Source organism: Carcharhinus amblyrhynchos, unplaced genomic scaffold, assembly GCF_965287045.1.
Source record: "Carcharhinus amblyrhynchos unplaced genomic scaffold, sCarAmb.v2.hapA scaffold_45, whole genome shotgun sequence".
NCBI lineage: Eukaryota > Metazoa > Chordata > Chondrichthyes > Carcharhiniformes > Carcharhinidae > Carcharhinus > Carcharhinus amblyrhynchos.
The window spans coordinates 2,823,342-2,840,217 of NW_027649786.1; the positions used below are offsets into that span (position 1 = coordinate 2,823,342).

Here is a 16,876-nt window from a genome sequence, read left to right on the forward strand (position 1 = left end):
GCATTGACAATGGGACGAACAATAACAGCCTCAATACACATGCTTGATACAAAAAATGTACATCTTTTAGAAAACAATGGCGATTGCAGCAAATGCACCAATTGTTGAGGTGTCTATGGTGGGAAAGGTGTTTGCTGGGCTTGCACTTGGGAAAGTTACCTCCGCCTGTCTGCAGAGTCCAGAGTAACATTATCACGTGATGGTGCTGCCCGGCCCCGCCCCCAGGCTGGGGCCCCGCGCATGCGGAGGCGGCGGAACTGTGTGACAGTTGGAAGCAGCGGGAAAAGAATGTGAGGGAAAGGATACGGTGAAATAAATAAACACTGAGCTCCCGTTATAAAGAGTATCAGGAAAGGGGCAGGGAAGCAAAATATAAAAAATATAAAGCAGCCTGGCCGGTTTGGCGGGAGAGGATCAAATAACTGCGCCATTTCGAATGAACCAATGGGGAGAGGCGATCTCCTGAACTAGGCTGTCGCCCCGCCCTTCCCCGGCTGCGATTGGTCATTCCCTTTGACGGATGGCAGTCTCTACCAATCGCGCTCTGTACTTGGGGGCGGGGCTGATTGATGCGTTCGGGGAACGGGCGGACTGAAGAAGATTGGCGCATGCGCCTAAGGGGAACAGGCCGGGACGTTAGCGCCCGCGGGTAAATTAACGGGCAGGAATAGAGAGCATCAGCGCATGCGCATAAGTGGAACGGGACATTAACGCATGCGCGTAAATTAACGGGCCGAATAGAAACCTCGGCGCATGCGCATAAGGGGGAAATGGGCCTGGACATTGGCGCATGCGCATAACGGGGAACTGGGCCAGGACATCAGCACATGCGCATAATGGGGAACGGGCAGGAATGGGGTCATCAGCGCGTGCGCAGAGGATGAAGGCAGGCGGACAATGACGTCAACGCATGCGTAGTAATGAAACAAATGGGAGGCTTGACCGCGCATGCGGGAGAGGACAGCAAAATGAGGGGGAGGGGCAGAGGAGAAGAAGTGAAGTTTGGGAGAAGTGTGTGTCCGGCCCGGGCTGATAGAGAGTGAGCAGCAGCGTGTTCCTCATGGAGATAGATCCTTCTGAGCTGGGGAGAGTGTGTGTGAATGTCTGAGCTGGGGACAGGCCATGGACCAGACACAGCTGCTGAGCTGGGAGGCTGAGGAGCAGCGAGGAGAGGAAGAGCTGAGAGACTCTGATCGCCAGGCCAGGGGCCGCCTCAGGGTGTTCGCAGGCGGCCAGGGAGCTGAGACTGGTGAGGGAGACAAACCAGCCATTCTCCCACTGGGCAGTGCATTGGGCTGGCCAGGGAAACCCCCTCACCCCCCAATACAACAGTAACAACACCGTGGGTACTGGAAATTCACAATCAAAGCTGGAAAACTGCCCCTAACTGCTTGAAATGCTGTTTATGTTGTCCTATGTTGGATGTTGTTTTTCAGCGTGTCTTCAGTTTTTTAATTTTTGGCGGTATGATGGTTAGCATATCTCACAGTACCAGGGACCTGATTTAAATTCCAGCCTCAGGTGACTGTGTATGGAGTTTGCACGTTCTCCCTATGTCAGTATGGGTTTCCTCCAGGTGCTCCGGTTTCCTCCTGAAGATGTGCAAGTTTGGTGGATTGGCCACAATAAATTGCTCTTTAGTGTCAGGGGAATTAGCTTAAATATGTAGGGTTACGGGGATAGGGCTTGATGGGTTTGTTATTGATCTATAGTTGTGCTCAATGGCCTCCTTCTGCACTGTAGGGATTGTATCATTCTATAAACATTGTGGTGGAAGGATTCACAAGCTGATGGTCAGCCCATTCGAAAAGCTTACAAAAGAAGTACTCTTGAGGTGTTGTCGCTGCTTTCCTGTAGGAGCACGGCAGTCGGTTTGTACACAGCAAGCTCCCACAAGCAGCACTATGGTAATGACCAGATAACCTGTTTCTGTGACTTGAATTGAGGGAATAATATTGTGAAGAACACTGGGGTGAACAGTCCTGCTGTTCAGAATAGCAGCATGGGATCTTCCCTGCCTCATGGAGGAAAGAGATGGGGCCTTGGCTCGTTGTCTCATCTGGGATTTGGCACCTCGAGCAGCGCAGCCCTTGTGTATTGGGACCATTTGGGATTTGGAAGTCCTGATCTTCAGCCCCAAGAGGCAAGAGAATACCCACTGTGCCATAGTCTGTGTGTGGATTGACTGGGTGGGTATTTAACTGGAGGGCTACTGTGACTTGTGGACCATTAACCTAGGATAGCAATAGTAGCCAATTCAGTTGGATGCTTGTGCGTGTAAATGAATCCCTGGTTTTAAAAATAATGCATTTGTTTCCTTTGCCCTTGTAGGTTTTTTGGTGTACGCGGGTGAAAATATCATTGGCAGGCACGAGAGTTGCCACATTCGCATTCCGGCGCAGTCTGTGTCCAAGAAGCACGCGGTGATTGAAATCGATGGGGACGTCCACCTGATCCACGACTGCAACAGCCTCAACAAGACGCGGCGGAGGAACACCATCCTCAAACCCCACGTCCGCTACGCCATCAATGACGGCGACCTATTTCTTTTCGCCGATGTGGCTTGCCAGTATGTGCTGCTGCCACCGGTGCCAGCCGAAGATGGCGACTCCGGTTCGGATACCGGCTCGGAGTCCATGTTTCCCCAGTCGAGGCTGGGCGTTGGCGCTGTGCAGCCGGCCAGCGCCGGGGTCGCTGGCGATGACCTGGACTCGAAAGCAGCCGGCAGCGGATTGGAATCGCCAGAGGATTCACTGGTGCTGTCGCCCACCCAGCCCTTCCGAACCAAATCGGTGATGACCTTTCAGTCTGACACCTACGTGAAGGAGTCTGAGGATGATGACACTCCGTGGAAGGGCACCGGTAAGCAGGCATTCCCTTTCCTTTATGCTTTTCCTTTAGGTGGCAAGCTGGTTAGCACTGCTGCCTCACAGGGCTAGGGACCTGGGTTCAATTACGGCCTTAGATGTGTGGAGTTTGCACGTTCTCCTCGTGTCTGCATGGGTTTCCTCTGGATTCTGGTCAGTGCAGATCCAATGGGCCAAATGACCCAACTTCTGTGTTCTAGGGATTCAAATTGGGTGTGGGAATTGTTGGCCAAGCCCATGTTTGTAGTTCATCCTTAATTGCCCCGACCTGAATGTCTCAGTCAAGCCCGTTGCTGTGGCTCTGGAGTAGGCCAGACCGGGTGGGGATGGCAGATTTCCTTCCCCAAAGGACATTAGTGGACCAGATGGGTTTTTACAACAATGCCCATCGCTGAGAATAATTTTCTAGATTTACTAATTGAATATAGATTTCACGAGCAGTGGGATTTGAACCCAGGCCTCGGCATTATTAGTTTCAGTGACGTTGCCACTCTGCCAAGGTGGGACGTCCCAGCACTTAATTGTCAGCAGAGGGCTCTTTGACATGTAGTCGCTGCTGTGACGTAGGAAGGGCCATGTTTAGTTTGGTCAGAGGCAGCTAAGATATGAGTGAGTAAAATGTACTTTTTTGAGTGATGTTTGTTGAGGATAACTCGAGAAAGACTAGGGCACCGGGAAGTATGCCCCACTCCTCCTTCGTATTTCTTTCATGGAATCTGGGCATCACTGGCAAAGGCAGTGGAATCATAGAATCCTACAGTGCAGAAGGGTGGCACGGTAGCACAGTGGTTAGCACTGCTGCTTCACAGCTCCAGGGGCAGCTTGGGTCACTGTCTGTGTGCAGACTGCACATTCTCCTCATGTCTGCGTGGGTTTCCTCTGGGTGCCCTGGTTTCCTCCCACGGTCCAAAGATGTGCGGGTTAGGTTGATTGGCCGTGCTAAAATTGCCTCTTAGTGTCTTGAGATGCGTAGGTTAGCGAGATTAGTGGGTAAAATATGTAGGGAATTGGGGTAGGGCTTGGGTGGGATTTTGGTCGGTGCAGACTTCAAGGGCCGAATGGCCCCTCTTTCTGCACTGTAGGGAGTCTATGGATCCTAAAGAAGGAGGCCATTTGACCCATTGAGTCTGTACCAAAACAATCCCATTCAGGCCCTATCCCCATAGCCCCCTGCACTTACCTTAGCTAGTCTCTCTGACACTGGGCAATTTAGCATGGCCAATCAACCTAACCAGGACATCATTGGACTGTGGAGAAAACCAGAGCACCCGGAGAAAACCCACGCAGACACGAGGAGAACGTGCAAATTCTTCATAGACAGTGACCCAAGCCGGGAATTGAACCCGATCCCTGGCGCTGTGAGGCAGCAGTGCTAACCACCGTGCCACCAGTGTTTGTTGAGTTAATTGCCCTTTGAACTGGGTGGCTCGCTGTTCCATTTCAGAGGTCATTAGGAATCCACAATGTTGAAATAAGAATCTATGAAACAGGCGAAGGGCCCTACCATATGGCCTGCTGAGTCTGCTCTGCTATTCGGTGTGAGCAAGGCTGATCTTTTGCCGCCTTGCCCTTTCCTGACACCCTGGAAGACCAAAGGCCTGCCTAGCCCAGCCTCGGATATACACAATGATGAGTGTGACAGTCTTCTGATTGCCTGATAAGCCACCAAAGGTTCAGAGAATCCCTGCAGAGCATAAGGGAAGCCATTTGACATCCTGATTCTGCATCAACCACATTCTGTTGCTGTAACCTGTAACCCCACGTATCTCCCCTGTTGGTCTGCCTGACCCTAAGGGAGAATTTAGCATGGCCAATCAACCTAACCCACACATCTTTGGAATGTGGAAGGGAACCAGAGCACACAGAGAATGTGTGTATGAAGTTTGCACAGTAATCAAAGGCCAAAATTGAATCCACGTCTCTGGCACCGTGAGGCAGCTGTGCTAACCACTCTGCCGCCCCTGTTCATCCTCCAATTATGGAGGATAGGATCTGCCAAGCTCTTACTGAATGACAGAGCAGGCCCGATGGGCTGAATGGCCCCCTCCTCCTCTTGTTCTGTTTTACTGATCTCACCCTCCCTGGATTAGTGTTCCAAAGATTCAGAACCCTCTGAGGAGAGAAGATTCTCCTCGTTTCAGTTCTCATTGATGACCTTTACTTGATGTGGAGTTGCCGGCGTTGGACTCGGGTGGGCACAGTAAGAAGTCTCTCAAAACCAGGTTAAAGTGCAACAGGTTTATTTGGTAGCATGAGCTTTCGGAGTGTCGCCCCTTCGTCAGGTGAGTGCTGGATTTGGTTCACCGACATGGCAGATGTCTACACAAACTCAGTTACAAGATAATGGTTGGAAAGCAAGTCTTAACAGGTAATCAAGTCTTTACAGGTATAGACAATGTGAGTGGAGAGAGGGTTAAGCTCAGGTTAAAGAGATGTGTATTGTCTCCAGCCAGGACAGCTAATGAGATGTTGCAAGCCCAGGCAAGTCATGGGGGTTACAGATAGTGTGACATGAACCTAAGATCCCGGTTGAGGCTCTCCTCGTGTGCGGAACTTGGCTATCAGTCTCTGCTCAGCAATTCCGCGTTGTCGTGAAGGCAGCCTTGGAGAACGCTTACCTGAAGATCAGAGTCTGAATGCCCCTGACTGCTGGTGTTCCCTGAAAGGAAGAGAACACTCCTGCCTGGTGATTGTCGAGCAGTGTTCATTCATCCGTTGTCGTAGCGTCTGCATGGTCTCCCCAATGTACCGTGCCTTTCCTGCAGCATATCAGGTAGACAGTAATGGCCGAGTCCCAAGACTATGTACCGTGTACCTGGTGGATGGTGTTCTTACGTGAGGTAATGGCATCTATGTTGATGATCTGGCACGTCTTGCAGAGGTTGCTGTGACAGGGTTGTGTGGTGTTGTGGTTACTGTTCTCCTAAAGGCTGGGTAGTTTGCTGCGTACGATGGCCTGAAGTTGTGCTGTTGTTTGAAGGCAAGTAGTGGGGGTGTGGGGATGGCCCCGATGAGATGTAAGTCTTCATCAATGACATGTTGAGATTCGCATCTTATAATTGAGTTTGTGTCTATACTTGTCCTGTTTGTGAACCAAATCCTGCACTCACCTGAAGAAGGACCTTCTACTTGGAGACAGAGAGCCTCCAAGTCTGGTGTCTCCAGCCAGTGAAAACAGCTTCTCCGTATTGCTCCTGTCAAATCTTCTCAGAATCCTGAGGTCACCTCTTATTCTTCTAAACTCACGAGAGCGTAAGCCTGATTTACGCAGCATCTCGGCACTCGCTGCCTGTTGGCAGGTTTGTAGATGACACACGCACTGTCAGAACTGCTGTCTATCAGATCCTAAACAGACAGGTGGATGTGAAAGATTCCACAGCCACTATTTTTTCTTTCATGATGAGTGTGGCACAGTGGTTAGCACTCCTGCCTTGCGGCGCCAGGGACCTGAGTTCAGTCCCAGCCTTGGGTGTCTGTCTGCGTGGAGTTTGCATTTTCTCCTGTGTCTGCGTAGATTTGCTCCCAAAGATGTGTAGGTTAGGTGGATTGGGCATGCTAAATTGCCCCTTGGTGTCCAAAGATGTGCAGGTTAGTGGGATTTGCTGTGGGAAATGTGTGGGGTTGGGGTGGATGTGGGGTGCTGGACCTGGATAAGATAGTGTGTCAGAGAGTTGGTGCAGACTTGATGGGCTGAATGGCCTGTTCTGCTCTGTAGGGGTTCAGTTAACAGGCGACTTCTCCCCTCTGCCCTGGCCAATGTTTCTCCCCTGTTCAACACAACTTCAAAGTGAGATTATCCGATCACTCGCCTCATTGTGAGTGACCCTCGTTTTTCTGAGCAGGCTGAGTGAGGAATCTTTGCCTGGTTTCCTATCTCTAGGACATGGACATGGCCATGAGAAAATGTTCAAGGTCTCCCGCCTGGTTTTGGGCAGAATAAATCCCCATTGCTCGGTGCTCAGTGTGAGGAGACTGAAACGTGGTGATGAGCCATTGCTTCCATTTTGTATTTTTCAGGATCTTTTGCTTCCCGTGATGGCCGCCAGCAGACCACTTCAGTGCATCAAACTCCCTCAGCCCATGTAGTGCCCGAAAGGTACGATTCCCAATTTCTGTACGGATATATAACATTCTGTGGTTGTTTTGTGTGGGAATGGTACTGTGGAGGGGAGGGGGGGGCGTTGTGGAGTTGAGTGCAGTAGTAGGGATTGGAATGAGGAGTCATAGGGTTATTTAACCAGAAGCTTTGTAAGTATCGAGAAGAGAAACTGCATTTACATAGCACCTTTGGCAGCGCCAGGATATCCCAGGGTGATTAACAGCCAATTAGGTCCCCTTTAAAATGTTGTCCCTTTTGTAGTGCAGGAAACTCAGCCGCCAACCTATGCATAGCTACCTCCCACAAACATAGGGACAAGGGTTGGGAGTAGGCCATTCAGCCCCTCGAGCCTGCTCCGCCATTTTATAATGTTATAAGGTGGAGGTTGAAATCCCACCACCTAATCCCCCCGCACCCCCCTCACTCTGAGAACCGAAACACCCAAAGAGGAGTACCTGGCCTTATAATCTGTAAAACGTGTGTGAGAAGTGGTGTGACCTCCTCTTTAGCAACTCCTAATACTTAAATACATAGAGTCATGAGAGCTGTTAGCTCTGGCAGGTGGCAGTTGCTCTACCCGCTTTGTCCCACTGCCCCCTTCTTTTATACCCGTGATGACGTATCAGTCTTTCCCACGGTAGGATTGGTCCGAGTTTGTCAAAACCATCAGCTTTAAGTTTAATAGGTTCTTGGTATCGAAGTGCCTGATTCATAAGAACATAAGAAATAGGAGCAGGAGTAGGCCATCCAGCCCCTCGAGCCTGCCCTGCCATTCAATAAGATCATGGCTGATCTGTCGCTGCTCAGTTCCACTTTCCCGCTTTCTCCCCATAACCCTTAATCCCCTCTCTTATCAAAAACCCATCAACCCGCATCTTAAAAATATTTAGCGAGGCAGCCTCCACCACTTCAACAGGCAGAGAATTCCAGAGATTCACCACCCTTTGAGTGAAGAAGTTCCTCCTCAACTCCGTTCTAAACCGCCCCCCTTTTATCTTGAGGCTGTGCCCCCTAGTCCTACTGTCTTTTTTGAGCGGGAAGAGTCTCTCCACCTCTATCCTGTCCATCCCATTCATCATCTTATACGTCTCAATGAGATCTCCCCTCATTCTTCTAAATTCTAACGAGTACAAGCCCAGTTTATTCAGCCTCTCCTCATAGCTCAACCCCCTCAACTCTGGTATCAGCCTAGTAAACCTCCTCTGCACTCCCTCCAAGGCCAAAATATCCTTGCGCAGGTGCGGCGCCCAAAACTGCACACAGTACTCCAGCTGCGGCCTCACCAATGCCCTATACAGCTGCAGCAAGACCTCCCTACTTTTATATTCAATCCCCCTCGCTATGAAGGCCAGCATCCCATTCGCCTTCCTGACCACCTGCTGCACCTGCAGGCTGGGTTTTTGCGACTCATGCACAAGGACCCCGAGGTCCCTCTGCACCGTCGCCTGCTGCAGTTTTTCGCCCCGTAAGTAATAGTCCTTCCTACCATTCTTCCTACCAAAGTGGACCACCTCACACTTGCCAACATTAAATTCCATTTGCCATTTCCTGGCCCATTCGCCCAGCCTATCTAGATCCTTCTGCAGACTCTCCACACCCTCCGCACAATTTGCCGTTCCCCCAATCTTGGTGTCATCAGCAAATTTCGACACCCTACACTCGGTTCCCTCCTCCAGATCATCTATATAAATGGTAAAAAGCTGAGGCCCCAGCACCGACCCCTGGGGCACTCCACTAGTCACCATCCGCCAATCCGAATAGCACCCGTTGACCCCAACTCTCTGCCTCCTATTTGACAACCAATCCTCTATCCACGCTAACACCCTACCCCCAACTCCATGTCCCCCGACCTTCTGCAATAACCTCTTGTGAGGTACTTTGTCAAACGCCTTCTGAAAATCTAGAAAGACCACATCCACCGGCTCTCCTCTATCCACCGCCCTAGACACATCCTCATAGAACTCCAGTAAATTTGTCAGACACGACTTCCCTTTAATGAAACCGTGCTGCGTCTGCTCTATCAAGCAATTCCCTTCAAGATGCCTCGCAATTTCCTCCTTCATGACAGATTCTAACATTTTACCTACCACAGACGTTAAACTAACCGGCCTATAATTCCCCGCCTTTTGCCTGGCACCCTTCTTAAACAACGGCATAACATTAGCCGTTTTCCAATCATCCGGCACTTCCCCGGAATCCAGCGACGTCTGGAAAATAACCACCAAGGCATCCACTATCACCTCCGCCATTTCTTTCAGAACCCTCGGATGCATTCCATCCGGTCCTGGGGACTTGTCCACAATCAGCCCCTCCAGTCTGTCGAGCACCGCCTCTCTAGTAACAGTAATGTCATTAAGACCCTCCAGTCCTACCACCTTTCCATCGCTAACACCCGGCAAATTATTCACGTCCTCCTCCGTGAAGACAGAAACAAAAAAGTTATTCAATACCTTAGCCATATCCTCATCCCCTACCACTAGGTCCCCTTTCTCATCCTCTAAAGGACCAACATTCACCCTAGCCAGCCTCTTCAAATTGGGGGTTGGCTCAATTCAAAAGCCTCTTGTTAAAAACTGCTGCTTGGCCTTTCAACACAAATGTTTGGGGCTGTCTATGTACTTGCATTTTAAACGCCTAAGCACAGAAAAAGCACCCCCTTTTAATGGGACCAAGTAATGCTTTCCCCCCTAGTATTTTACAAACACCAACTTCTAACTTCCTACTTCCCCACTCTACAATTGCTTTCCCCAACTTCGCAACAATAAGATCATGACTGATCTGTTATCGTCACCTCCCCATTTCCCCAGCCCCCTTCCTTGCTTACGAAGGATCTATCCGTCCTGCCCTAAAAAATATTTAACTTCTGCTTTTATTGCCTTTTCAGGAAGAGTTCCAAAGACTCGTGACCCTCAGAGAAAGTTTTGCCTCATTTCCATTTTAAATTGGTGACCCCTCATAAAACAGTAATGGGATGAATGACTAGAGATTTCTTTTTAAGAGGCATACCGTATTGGTCAGGGATAAATGTTGGCCAGGCCACTTAGAGATCTCCCCTGTCCTTCAAATCGTGCTGTGGACTGGGGAGGCTGACTTATGGTGAAAGGTTGGGCAGACCAGGCTTGTATCCACTGGAGTTGCGGGAGATAAGGGACAACTTAATGAGAAAAATATCCTGAGGACTCATTGACGGTGAATGTGGGGAGGACATTTCCTCTCGTCAGAATATCTAAAATGAGCTGTCACTGTTTAAAAATAAGGGATTGCCTGTTTAATACAGAGATGAGAAATTCTTTCTCTGAGGGGGGTGAATGTCTGGACTTCTTTCTCAAAAGGCACTGGGAGCTTAATGGGGGTCAGCAGGAATGTCTTAATGCCTAAAGTCTATTTATTAGTGTCACAAGTCGATTTACATTAACACTGCAATGAAGTTACTGTGAAAATCCCCTAATTGCCATACTCCAGCGTCTGCTCTTTCCTAGATGTTAACTTGATGGTGAAAAAAGATAGTTGGATATGGGGAAAGGTGAGGGGGAAGTGTAGAATTAATTAATGCTCTTACAAAGAGCTAGCATGGGCAAGATGGGCTGAATGGTGTTCAGTGCTGTAGAGAGGAGGTTGGACATGTTTTCTAATGACTTCCTTTTTCCAGTGATGATGAAGAGGCTGAATCATCGCGTCCCGATGCCCTGCATTACGACAGTGACACTGACTTGGAAGATAATCTACAGCAGTGTGAGAAACGGGCAGAGCCCAGACCCGAGCACCCAGCCAGTGGCAACTGTGCCACTTCCGAAACAGGGCCTGGTGAGGAGCGGCTCGGTGACAACTCCGGCGATGCCAACACAAACCATTCGAAAGCCGCACAGGGAACGGTCAGTCCGGGGGAGGCACTTGACCGTGACACAGGAAGCGCCCCCTCCCGGGTGTCTGATGGTTTGCCACCAGCTGTCGCTGCTGCTGCTGGCCACCTGCCTCATTTCAGTTGGGACAGCGATAGTGAGGTGGGGCCGGAGGAGAAGGAGCCGGGTATAAAGAGCAGTGGCCCCGCCAAAACGGATTCCAGTCTCACCCAAGGCGCTGACGCCCGAGGCACGGACATCGTGTCTCCAACTCGAAGCTTGATCCATCCAGAGGAGAAGGATAAAAGCAGTAAGACTGATGTCTGTGCAGACAGCCACGCAGCCTCAGAAAGGGGAGCTAAGGAGATGGAAGACAACGTCGATGAGAGAGAGCTTCAGGAGGGCAACAGTGACACAGATATTGATGATGGTGAGTGTATGAACGGTTATGCTGTGGCTTTTAGAAATACCCAGTGAATCCCTACAGGCCATTCAGCCTATCAAGTCTGCACCGACAACAATCCCACCCAGGCCCTATTCCTGTAACCCTATGTATTTACCCTGCTAGTCCCTCTGACACTAAGGGGCAATTTAGCATGGCTAATTCACCTAACCTCCACATTTTTGGGCTGAGAGAGAAAACCGGAGCACCCAGAGGAAACCCATAGATATGTGTGGAGAACGTGTAAACTCCACACAGTCAGTGACTCAAGGCTGGAATTATAGAACATAGAACACTACAGCACAAACAGGCCCTTCGGCCCACGAGTTGCACCGATCACATCAACACCTACCAATCTATAGACCTATCTATAACCCCCAATCCCATTAAATCCCATATACTCATCCAGAAGTCTTTTAAAAGACCCCAGTGAGTTCGCCTCCACCACCACTGACGGCAACCGATTCCATTCACTCACCACCCTCTGAGTGAAAAACTTACCCCTAACATCACTTCTGTACTTGCCTCCCCGCACCTTCAATCTGTGCTCTCTCGTAGCGACCATTTCAACCTGGGGAAATAGCCTCTGAGAATCCACCCTATCTATTCCTCTCAACATTTTATAAACCTCTATCAGGTCGCCTCTCAACCTTCGTCTCTCCAGGGAAAAGAGTCCCAGCTCCCTCAACCTAACTTCATAAGGCATGCCTCCCAGTCCAGGCAACATCCTTGTAAATCTCCTCTGTACCCTTTCAATAGCTTCTATGTCTTTCCTATAGTGAGGCGACCAGAACTGCGCACAGTACTCCAAATGAGGCCTGACAAGGGTCTTATAAAGTTGCAGCATTACCTCCCGATTCCTAAACTCAATCCCTCGGTTAATGAAGGCCAGTACACCATACGCCTTCTTGACCACATCCTCCACCTGCGAGGCCGATTTAAGAGTCCTGTGGACCCGGACCCCAAGATCCTTCTGCTCTTCAACACTATTAAGACTCCTGCCCTTGATAGTGTACTCGTTCATCCCGTTGGTTCTGCCAAAATGGACGACTACACATTTATCCGCGTTGAAGTCCATCTGCCACTTCTCCGCCCAGTCCTGCATCCTATTTATGTCCTGCTGCAACTTTTGACATCCTCCCAGACCATCCACAGCACCACCGACCCAGGTTTCTGACACTGTGAGGCAGCAATGCTAACCACTGTGTCACCAAGCTATCCTTTATTAAATAAACATTCTGTTAATGAGTTACAGAGGTCCCTGGGATGTGGCTGTCAGTGACCAGGTCAGCATTTATTGCCCTTTCCTAATTGCCTTTGAACTGAGTGGCTTGCTATGCTGTTTCAGAGGAATTTGCTATCAATCTGGAGACAGATTTCCTTCCCTAAAGGACCAGATGTGTTTCTCCGACAATCGACAATGGTTTCATGGTTATTATTAAACTTTTAATTCCAGTTTTTTTTATTGAATTCAAATTCCACCATCCGCCATGGTGGGATTCTAACCCGGATCCTCAGAGGATCATTCTGGATCTCTGGGTTCCTAGCCCAGTGACTGTACCGCAATGCGTCCCCATGGTTAAATCTGTTGCGCTGACTATGTTGGTCCAATCTGGATTAGGTTCAGCAAACTTTCTGAATGGGGTCATTTGGTAGGCTGGAGCTTGAGTATTTCTGGAAGAGAGCATTTTGTCAAAGCTTTCCATCTTGCACTCATTAGGACAGTTCGTAAGAATACTAATGCACGGGCAAACAATAAATGTCCACTGTCTGAGAATGTTTACGCTGTAAGAAGTCTGACAACACCAGGTTAAAGTCCAACTGATGTATTTGATAGTAAACTCACAAGCTTTCGAGGTTCCCCTCTTCGTCAGGTGAATAGAGAGTTCTGGCCTCAGACAGAGCATATAAAGCACAGACAGTTTACAGATTACTGATTAGAATGCAAATCTTTACACTTGACCTGCTGTTCAAGTCCTAAAGTGGCCGACAATGTGTGTGGAAGGAGCACTGATCACAGGTTAAAGAGATGTGTATTGTCTCCAGACAGCACAGTGAGTGAGGTTTTGCAAACCCAGGCAAGTCACGGGGGTTACAGATAGTGCAACATGAACCCAAGATCCCTGATGAGGCCGTCCTCATGTGTGCGGAACTTGGCTATCAGTTGGCCGTATAGGCCTTCCTTCCCTCCTCTCTCCACCTCTCACACCAATCATCGGTAAGTGGCACTCACTAAACTGGTACCAGCTGATGATTTTCTTTTACTGTTGGGCAGAGAGTTGCACGCGACGTTGAAAACGGGAGCAAAGCAGAAACTAAAATAATCCTAGTGGCCCCCTCTCCCCTCACACCACCTCAGAAGGAGGGGAGGTTTCTTAGTAATTTGAATCCTGGTTCATGCCTGCAGCGTGGGTAAATAATCTGCTTGCACAATTGGGACACAGAAACTTGTCCATTTACCTCCATCCTGCCCAAGGTTCAGAACGAGCTCTGCGGGCAACGGCTCAGTCGTGGGCTAACGTCTTGCCACTCTGCTAAAGTGTGCCCGCATATTGGTGAATTATGTCTTAAGTGCCATGGAATAGGCAGCAGAGAGGTTAGCGCTGCTGCCTCACAGCGCCTAGGACCTGGGTCCAATTCCGGTCTCGGGTCACTGTCTGTGTGGAGTCTGCACATTCTCACCGTGTCTGCATGGGTTTCCTCCAGGTGCTCTGATTTCCCTTCACTGTCCAAAGATGTGCAGGTTAGGTGGATTGGCCATGCTAAGTTGTCCCTTAGTGTCTCAAGATGTGTAGGTTAGATGGGTTAGCTATGGTACACGTGCAAGGATAGGGCAGGGGGTGAGGGCCTGAGTAAGACACTCTATTGGAGAGAGTTGGTGCAGGCTTGATGGGCTGAATGGCCTCCTGCACTGTAGGGATTCTATGAAACATTCGATTTGAATTTTTTTTTCACACGTCGAACTGCGAAGTATTTTTGTAAACTATGTGTTGGTAAACTAAGAGAATTTCAACAAGGTGTTCTTTGCAATTGATAGTCAGTGATGACAATGGTGGAATTTGAATTCAATAAAAAATATCTGGAATTAAGAATCTACTAATGGCCAAGAAACCATTGTCTTAAAACCCCATCTGGTTCACTAATGTACTGTAGAGAAGGAAATCTGCTGTCCTTACCTGGTCTGGCCTATATGTGAATCCAGAGCCACAGCAATGTGGTTGACTCTCAGCTGCCCTCCAAGGGCAACTAGGGATGGGCAATAAGTACTGGCCCACCAGTGAGGTCCGTGTCCCATGAATGAATTTAAAAAAAAGGGAGGTGGAGGTGACACTGAGGGCCATTGAAAATAAATAGTGTGGATGTATTTAAGGGGAAGCTGCATTCTCACACATGGCAGAGAAAACAGTGGAGAATACGCTGACAGGGTGAGATTGGGAGGGGGCTAGTGTGGGATGTGAACCGATGGGCCGAATGGTCTGGTGAAGTAGATGCAAATTGTTTATCGGGATCTCGGTGATTGACTCTAACAGGAGTGATGCTTTATATCTGAATACAGGTAATGAATTGTACGCTCTGCAGCCAACTCAGTGCTTCGTTTCTGACACCCAGGATGAGAGAGCGGCGGAAGCTGATTACATCCCAGATGGTCAGTGCTTTCCTGGATTTTCCTTTTCTGATTGTTGTGTAGTGTCTGGTTCCACATTGTCACATGTGTTAACATACAGTGAAAAGTATTGTTTCTTGCGCACTGTACAGACAAAACATACCGTTCATAGAGGAGGAAAGGAGAGAGTGCAGAATGTAGTGTTACAGTCATAGCTAGAGTGTAAAGAAAGATCAACTTAATGCGAGGTAGGTCCATTCAAAAGTCTGACAGCAGCAGGGAAGAAGCTGTTCTTGAGTCAGTTGGTACGTGTCCTCAGACTTTTGTACCTTTTTCCCCAACGGAAGATGGTGGAAGAGAGAATGTCTGGGGTGCATGGGGTCTGTAGTTATGCCAGCTGCTTTGCCAAGGCAGCAGGGATTGTAGACAGAGTCAGTGGATGGGAGCCTGGGTTGTGTGTCAGATTGGGCTACATTCATGACCATTTGTAGTTCCTTGTGGTCTTGGACAGAGCAGGAGCCCATACCAAGCTGTGATACAACCAGAAAGAATACTTTCTATGGTGCATCTGTAAAGGTTGGTGAGAGTCGTAGCTAACATGCCAAATTTCCTTAGTCTTCTGACAAAGTAGGGGTGTTGATGGGCTTTGTTAACTATCGTGTTGGCTTGGGGGGACTAGGAGAGGTTGTTGGTGATCAGGACACCTATAAACCTAAAACTCTTGACCCTTTCTACTTCGTCCCCATTGATGTAGACAGGGGCATGTCCTCCTTTATGCTTCCTGAAGTCAATGACAGTCTCCTTCGTTTTATTAACATTGAGGGAGAGATGATTGTTGCTACACCAGTTCACCAGATACTCTATCTCATTCCTGTACCATGTCTCATCATTGTTTGAATCTAACCCACAATGGTGGTGTTGTCAGCAAACTTGAAAATCAAATTGGATGTGACATGTTAACTGCTCTCAGTTGGGTAGTGATGGGAGCTGCTAAAATGGCTCTCAGCACGTGCCGGGGAGGCCTGGTGGAGAACCATCAGCAAGGTCGTTGCAGCTGATTTGCTCCCTTGATTGTGATGCACCCCTTGGCCAAATACCCTATTTGTTATTCCCCATTTGGGTTTAATGGGAGTGAAATGTGAAGGATGCCAAAGCAGGTGGGTCCTCAGCCAGGGCCGAGTCAGAGGGAGGAGGTAATATTGGGAACCAATGGACAAAACTCCCCATTTGGAATCCTGCCCAGTTTCTTGAAAATCAATAATCAGAATTTCCTGTCCTATTCCTGACTGTGTGCAGCTTTGCTAGAATGTGTGAGCGGAGTAATGTTGTGTGTGTTCAGCAGTGATGCCTTACCTGGTCGGCCAGCTTCCACTGTTTCACTCTTAGAGCTGATCCAGGAAGAATCGGTTACTTTATACCTTCGCTCTCCTCTCGCTCCAAAGATGTGCGGGTTAGGTTGATTGGCCATGCTAAATTGCCCCTTAATGTGCAGGGGATTAGCTAGGGTAAATACATGGAGTTATGGGGATAGGGCCTGGATGGGATTATTGTTGGTGTAGGCTCGATGGGCCGAACAGCCTCCCTGTGCACTGTAGGGATTCTGTGATTCTCCCCCCCGCACCTCCCCTCTCTCTCTCTACTACTCTCTACTTTCTCAGAAGACTAAGGAAATTTGGCAAGTCCACTTCAACTCTCACCAACTTTTACAGATGCACCATAGAAAGCATTCTTTCTGGTTGTATCACAGCTTGGTATGGGCTCCTGCTCTGCCCAAGACTGCAAGAAATTACAAAGGGTCGTGAATGTAGCCCAATCCACCACACAAACCAGCCTTCCATTCATTGACTCTGTCTACGCTTTCCGCTGCCTCGACAAAGCAGCCAGCATAATCAAGGACCCCACGCACCCCGGACTTTCTCTCTTTCACCTTCTGTTGGGAACATAAGAACATAAGAACATAAGAAATAGGAGCAGGAGTAGGCCATCTAGCCCTTCGAGCCTGCCCCGCCATTCAATAAGATCATG

At 49.1% G+C, this 16,876-nt stretch overlaps 1 protein-coding gene across 1 annotated transcript in view; it reads left to right on the plus strand.

Annotated features, from left to right (window-relative positions):
- The first annotated feature begins 970 nt into the window (after positions 1-970).
- The window catches only part of mdc1 (mediator of DNA damage checkpoint 1), a 43,137-nt gene continuing 27,231 nt past the window's right edge, over positions 971-16,876 (plus strand). Inside the window, exons 1-5 of the mRNA XM_080182083.1 lie at positions 971-1,249; positions 2,332-2,862; positions 6,885-6,963; positions 10,616-11,235; positions 14,804-14,893. Of these exons, the coding sequence (XP_080038209.1) occupies positions 1,123-1,249; positions 2,332-2,862; positions 6,885-6,963; positions 10,616-11,235; positions 14,804-14,893 (1,447 nt within the window). The 5' untranslated portion in view covers positions 971-1,122. The remainder of the gene's footprint in view (positions 1,250-2,331; positions 2,863-6,884; positions 6,964-10,615; positions 11,236-14,803; positions 14,894-16,876) is intronic.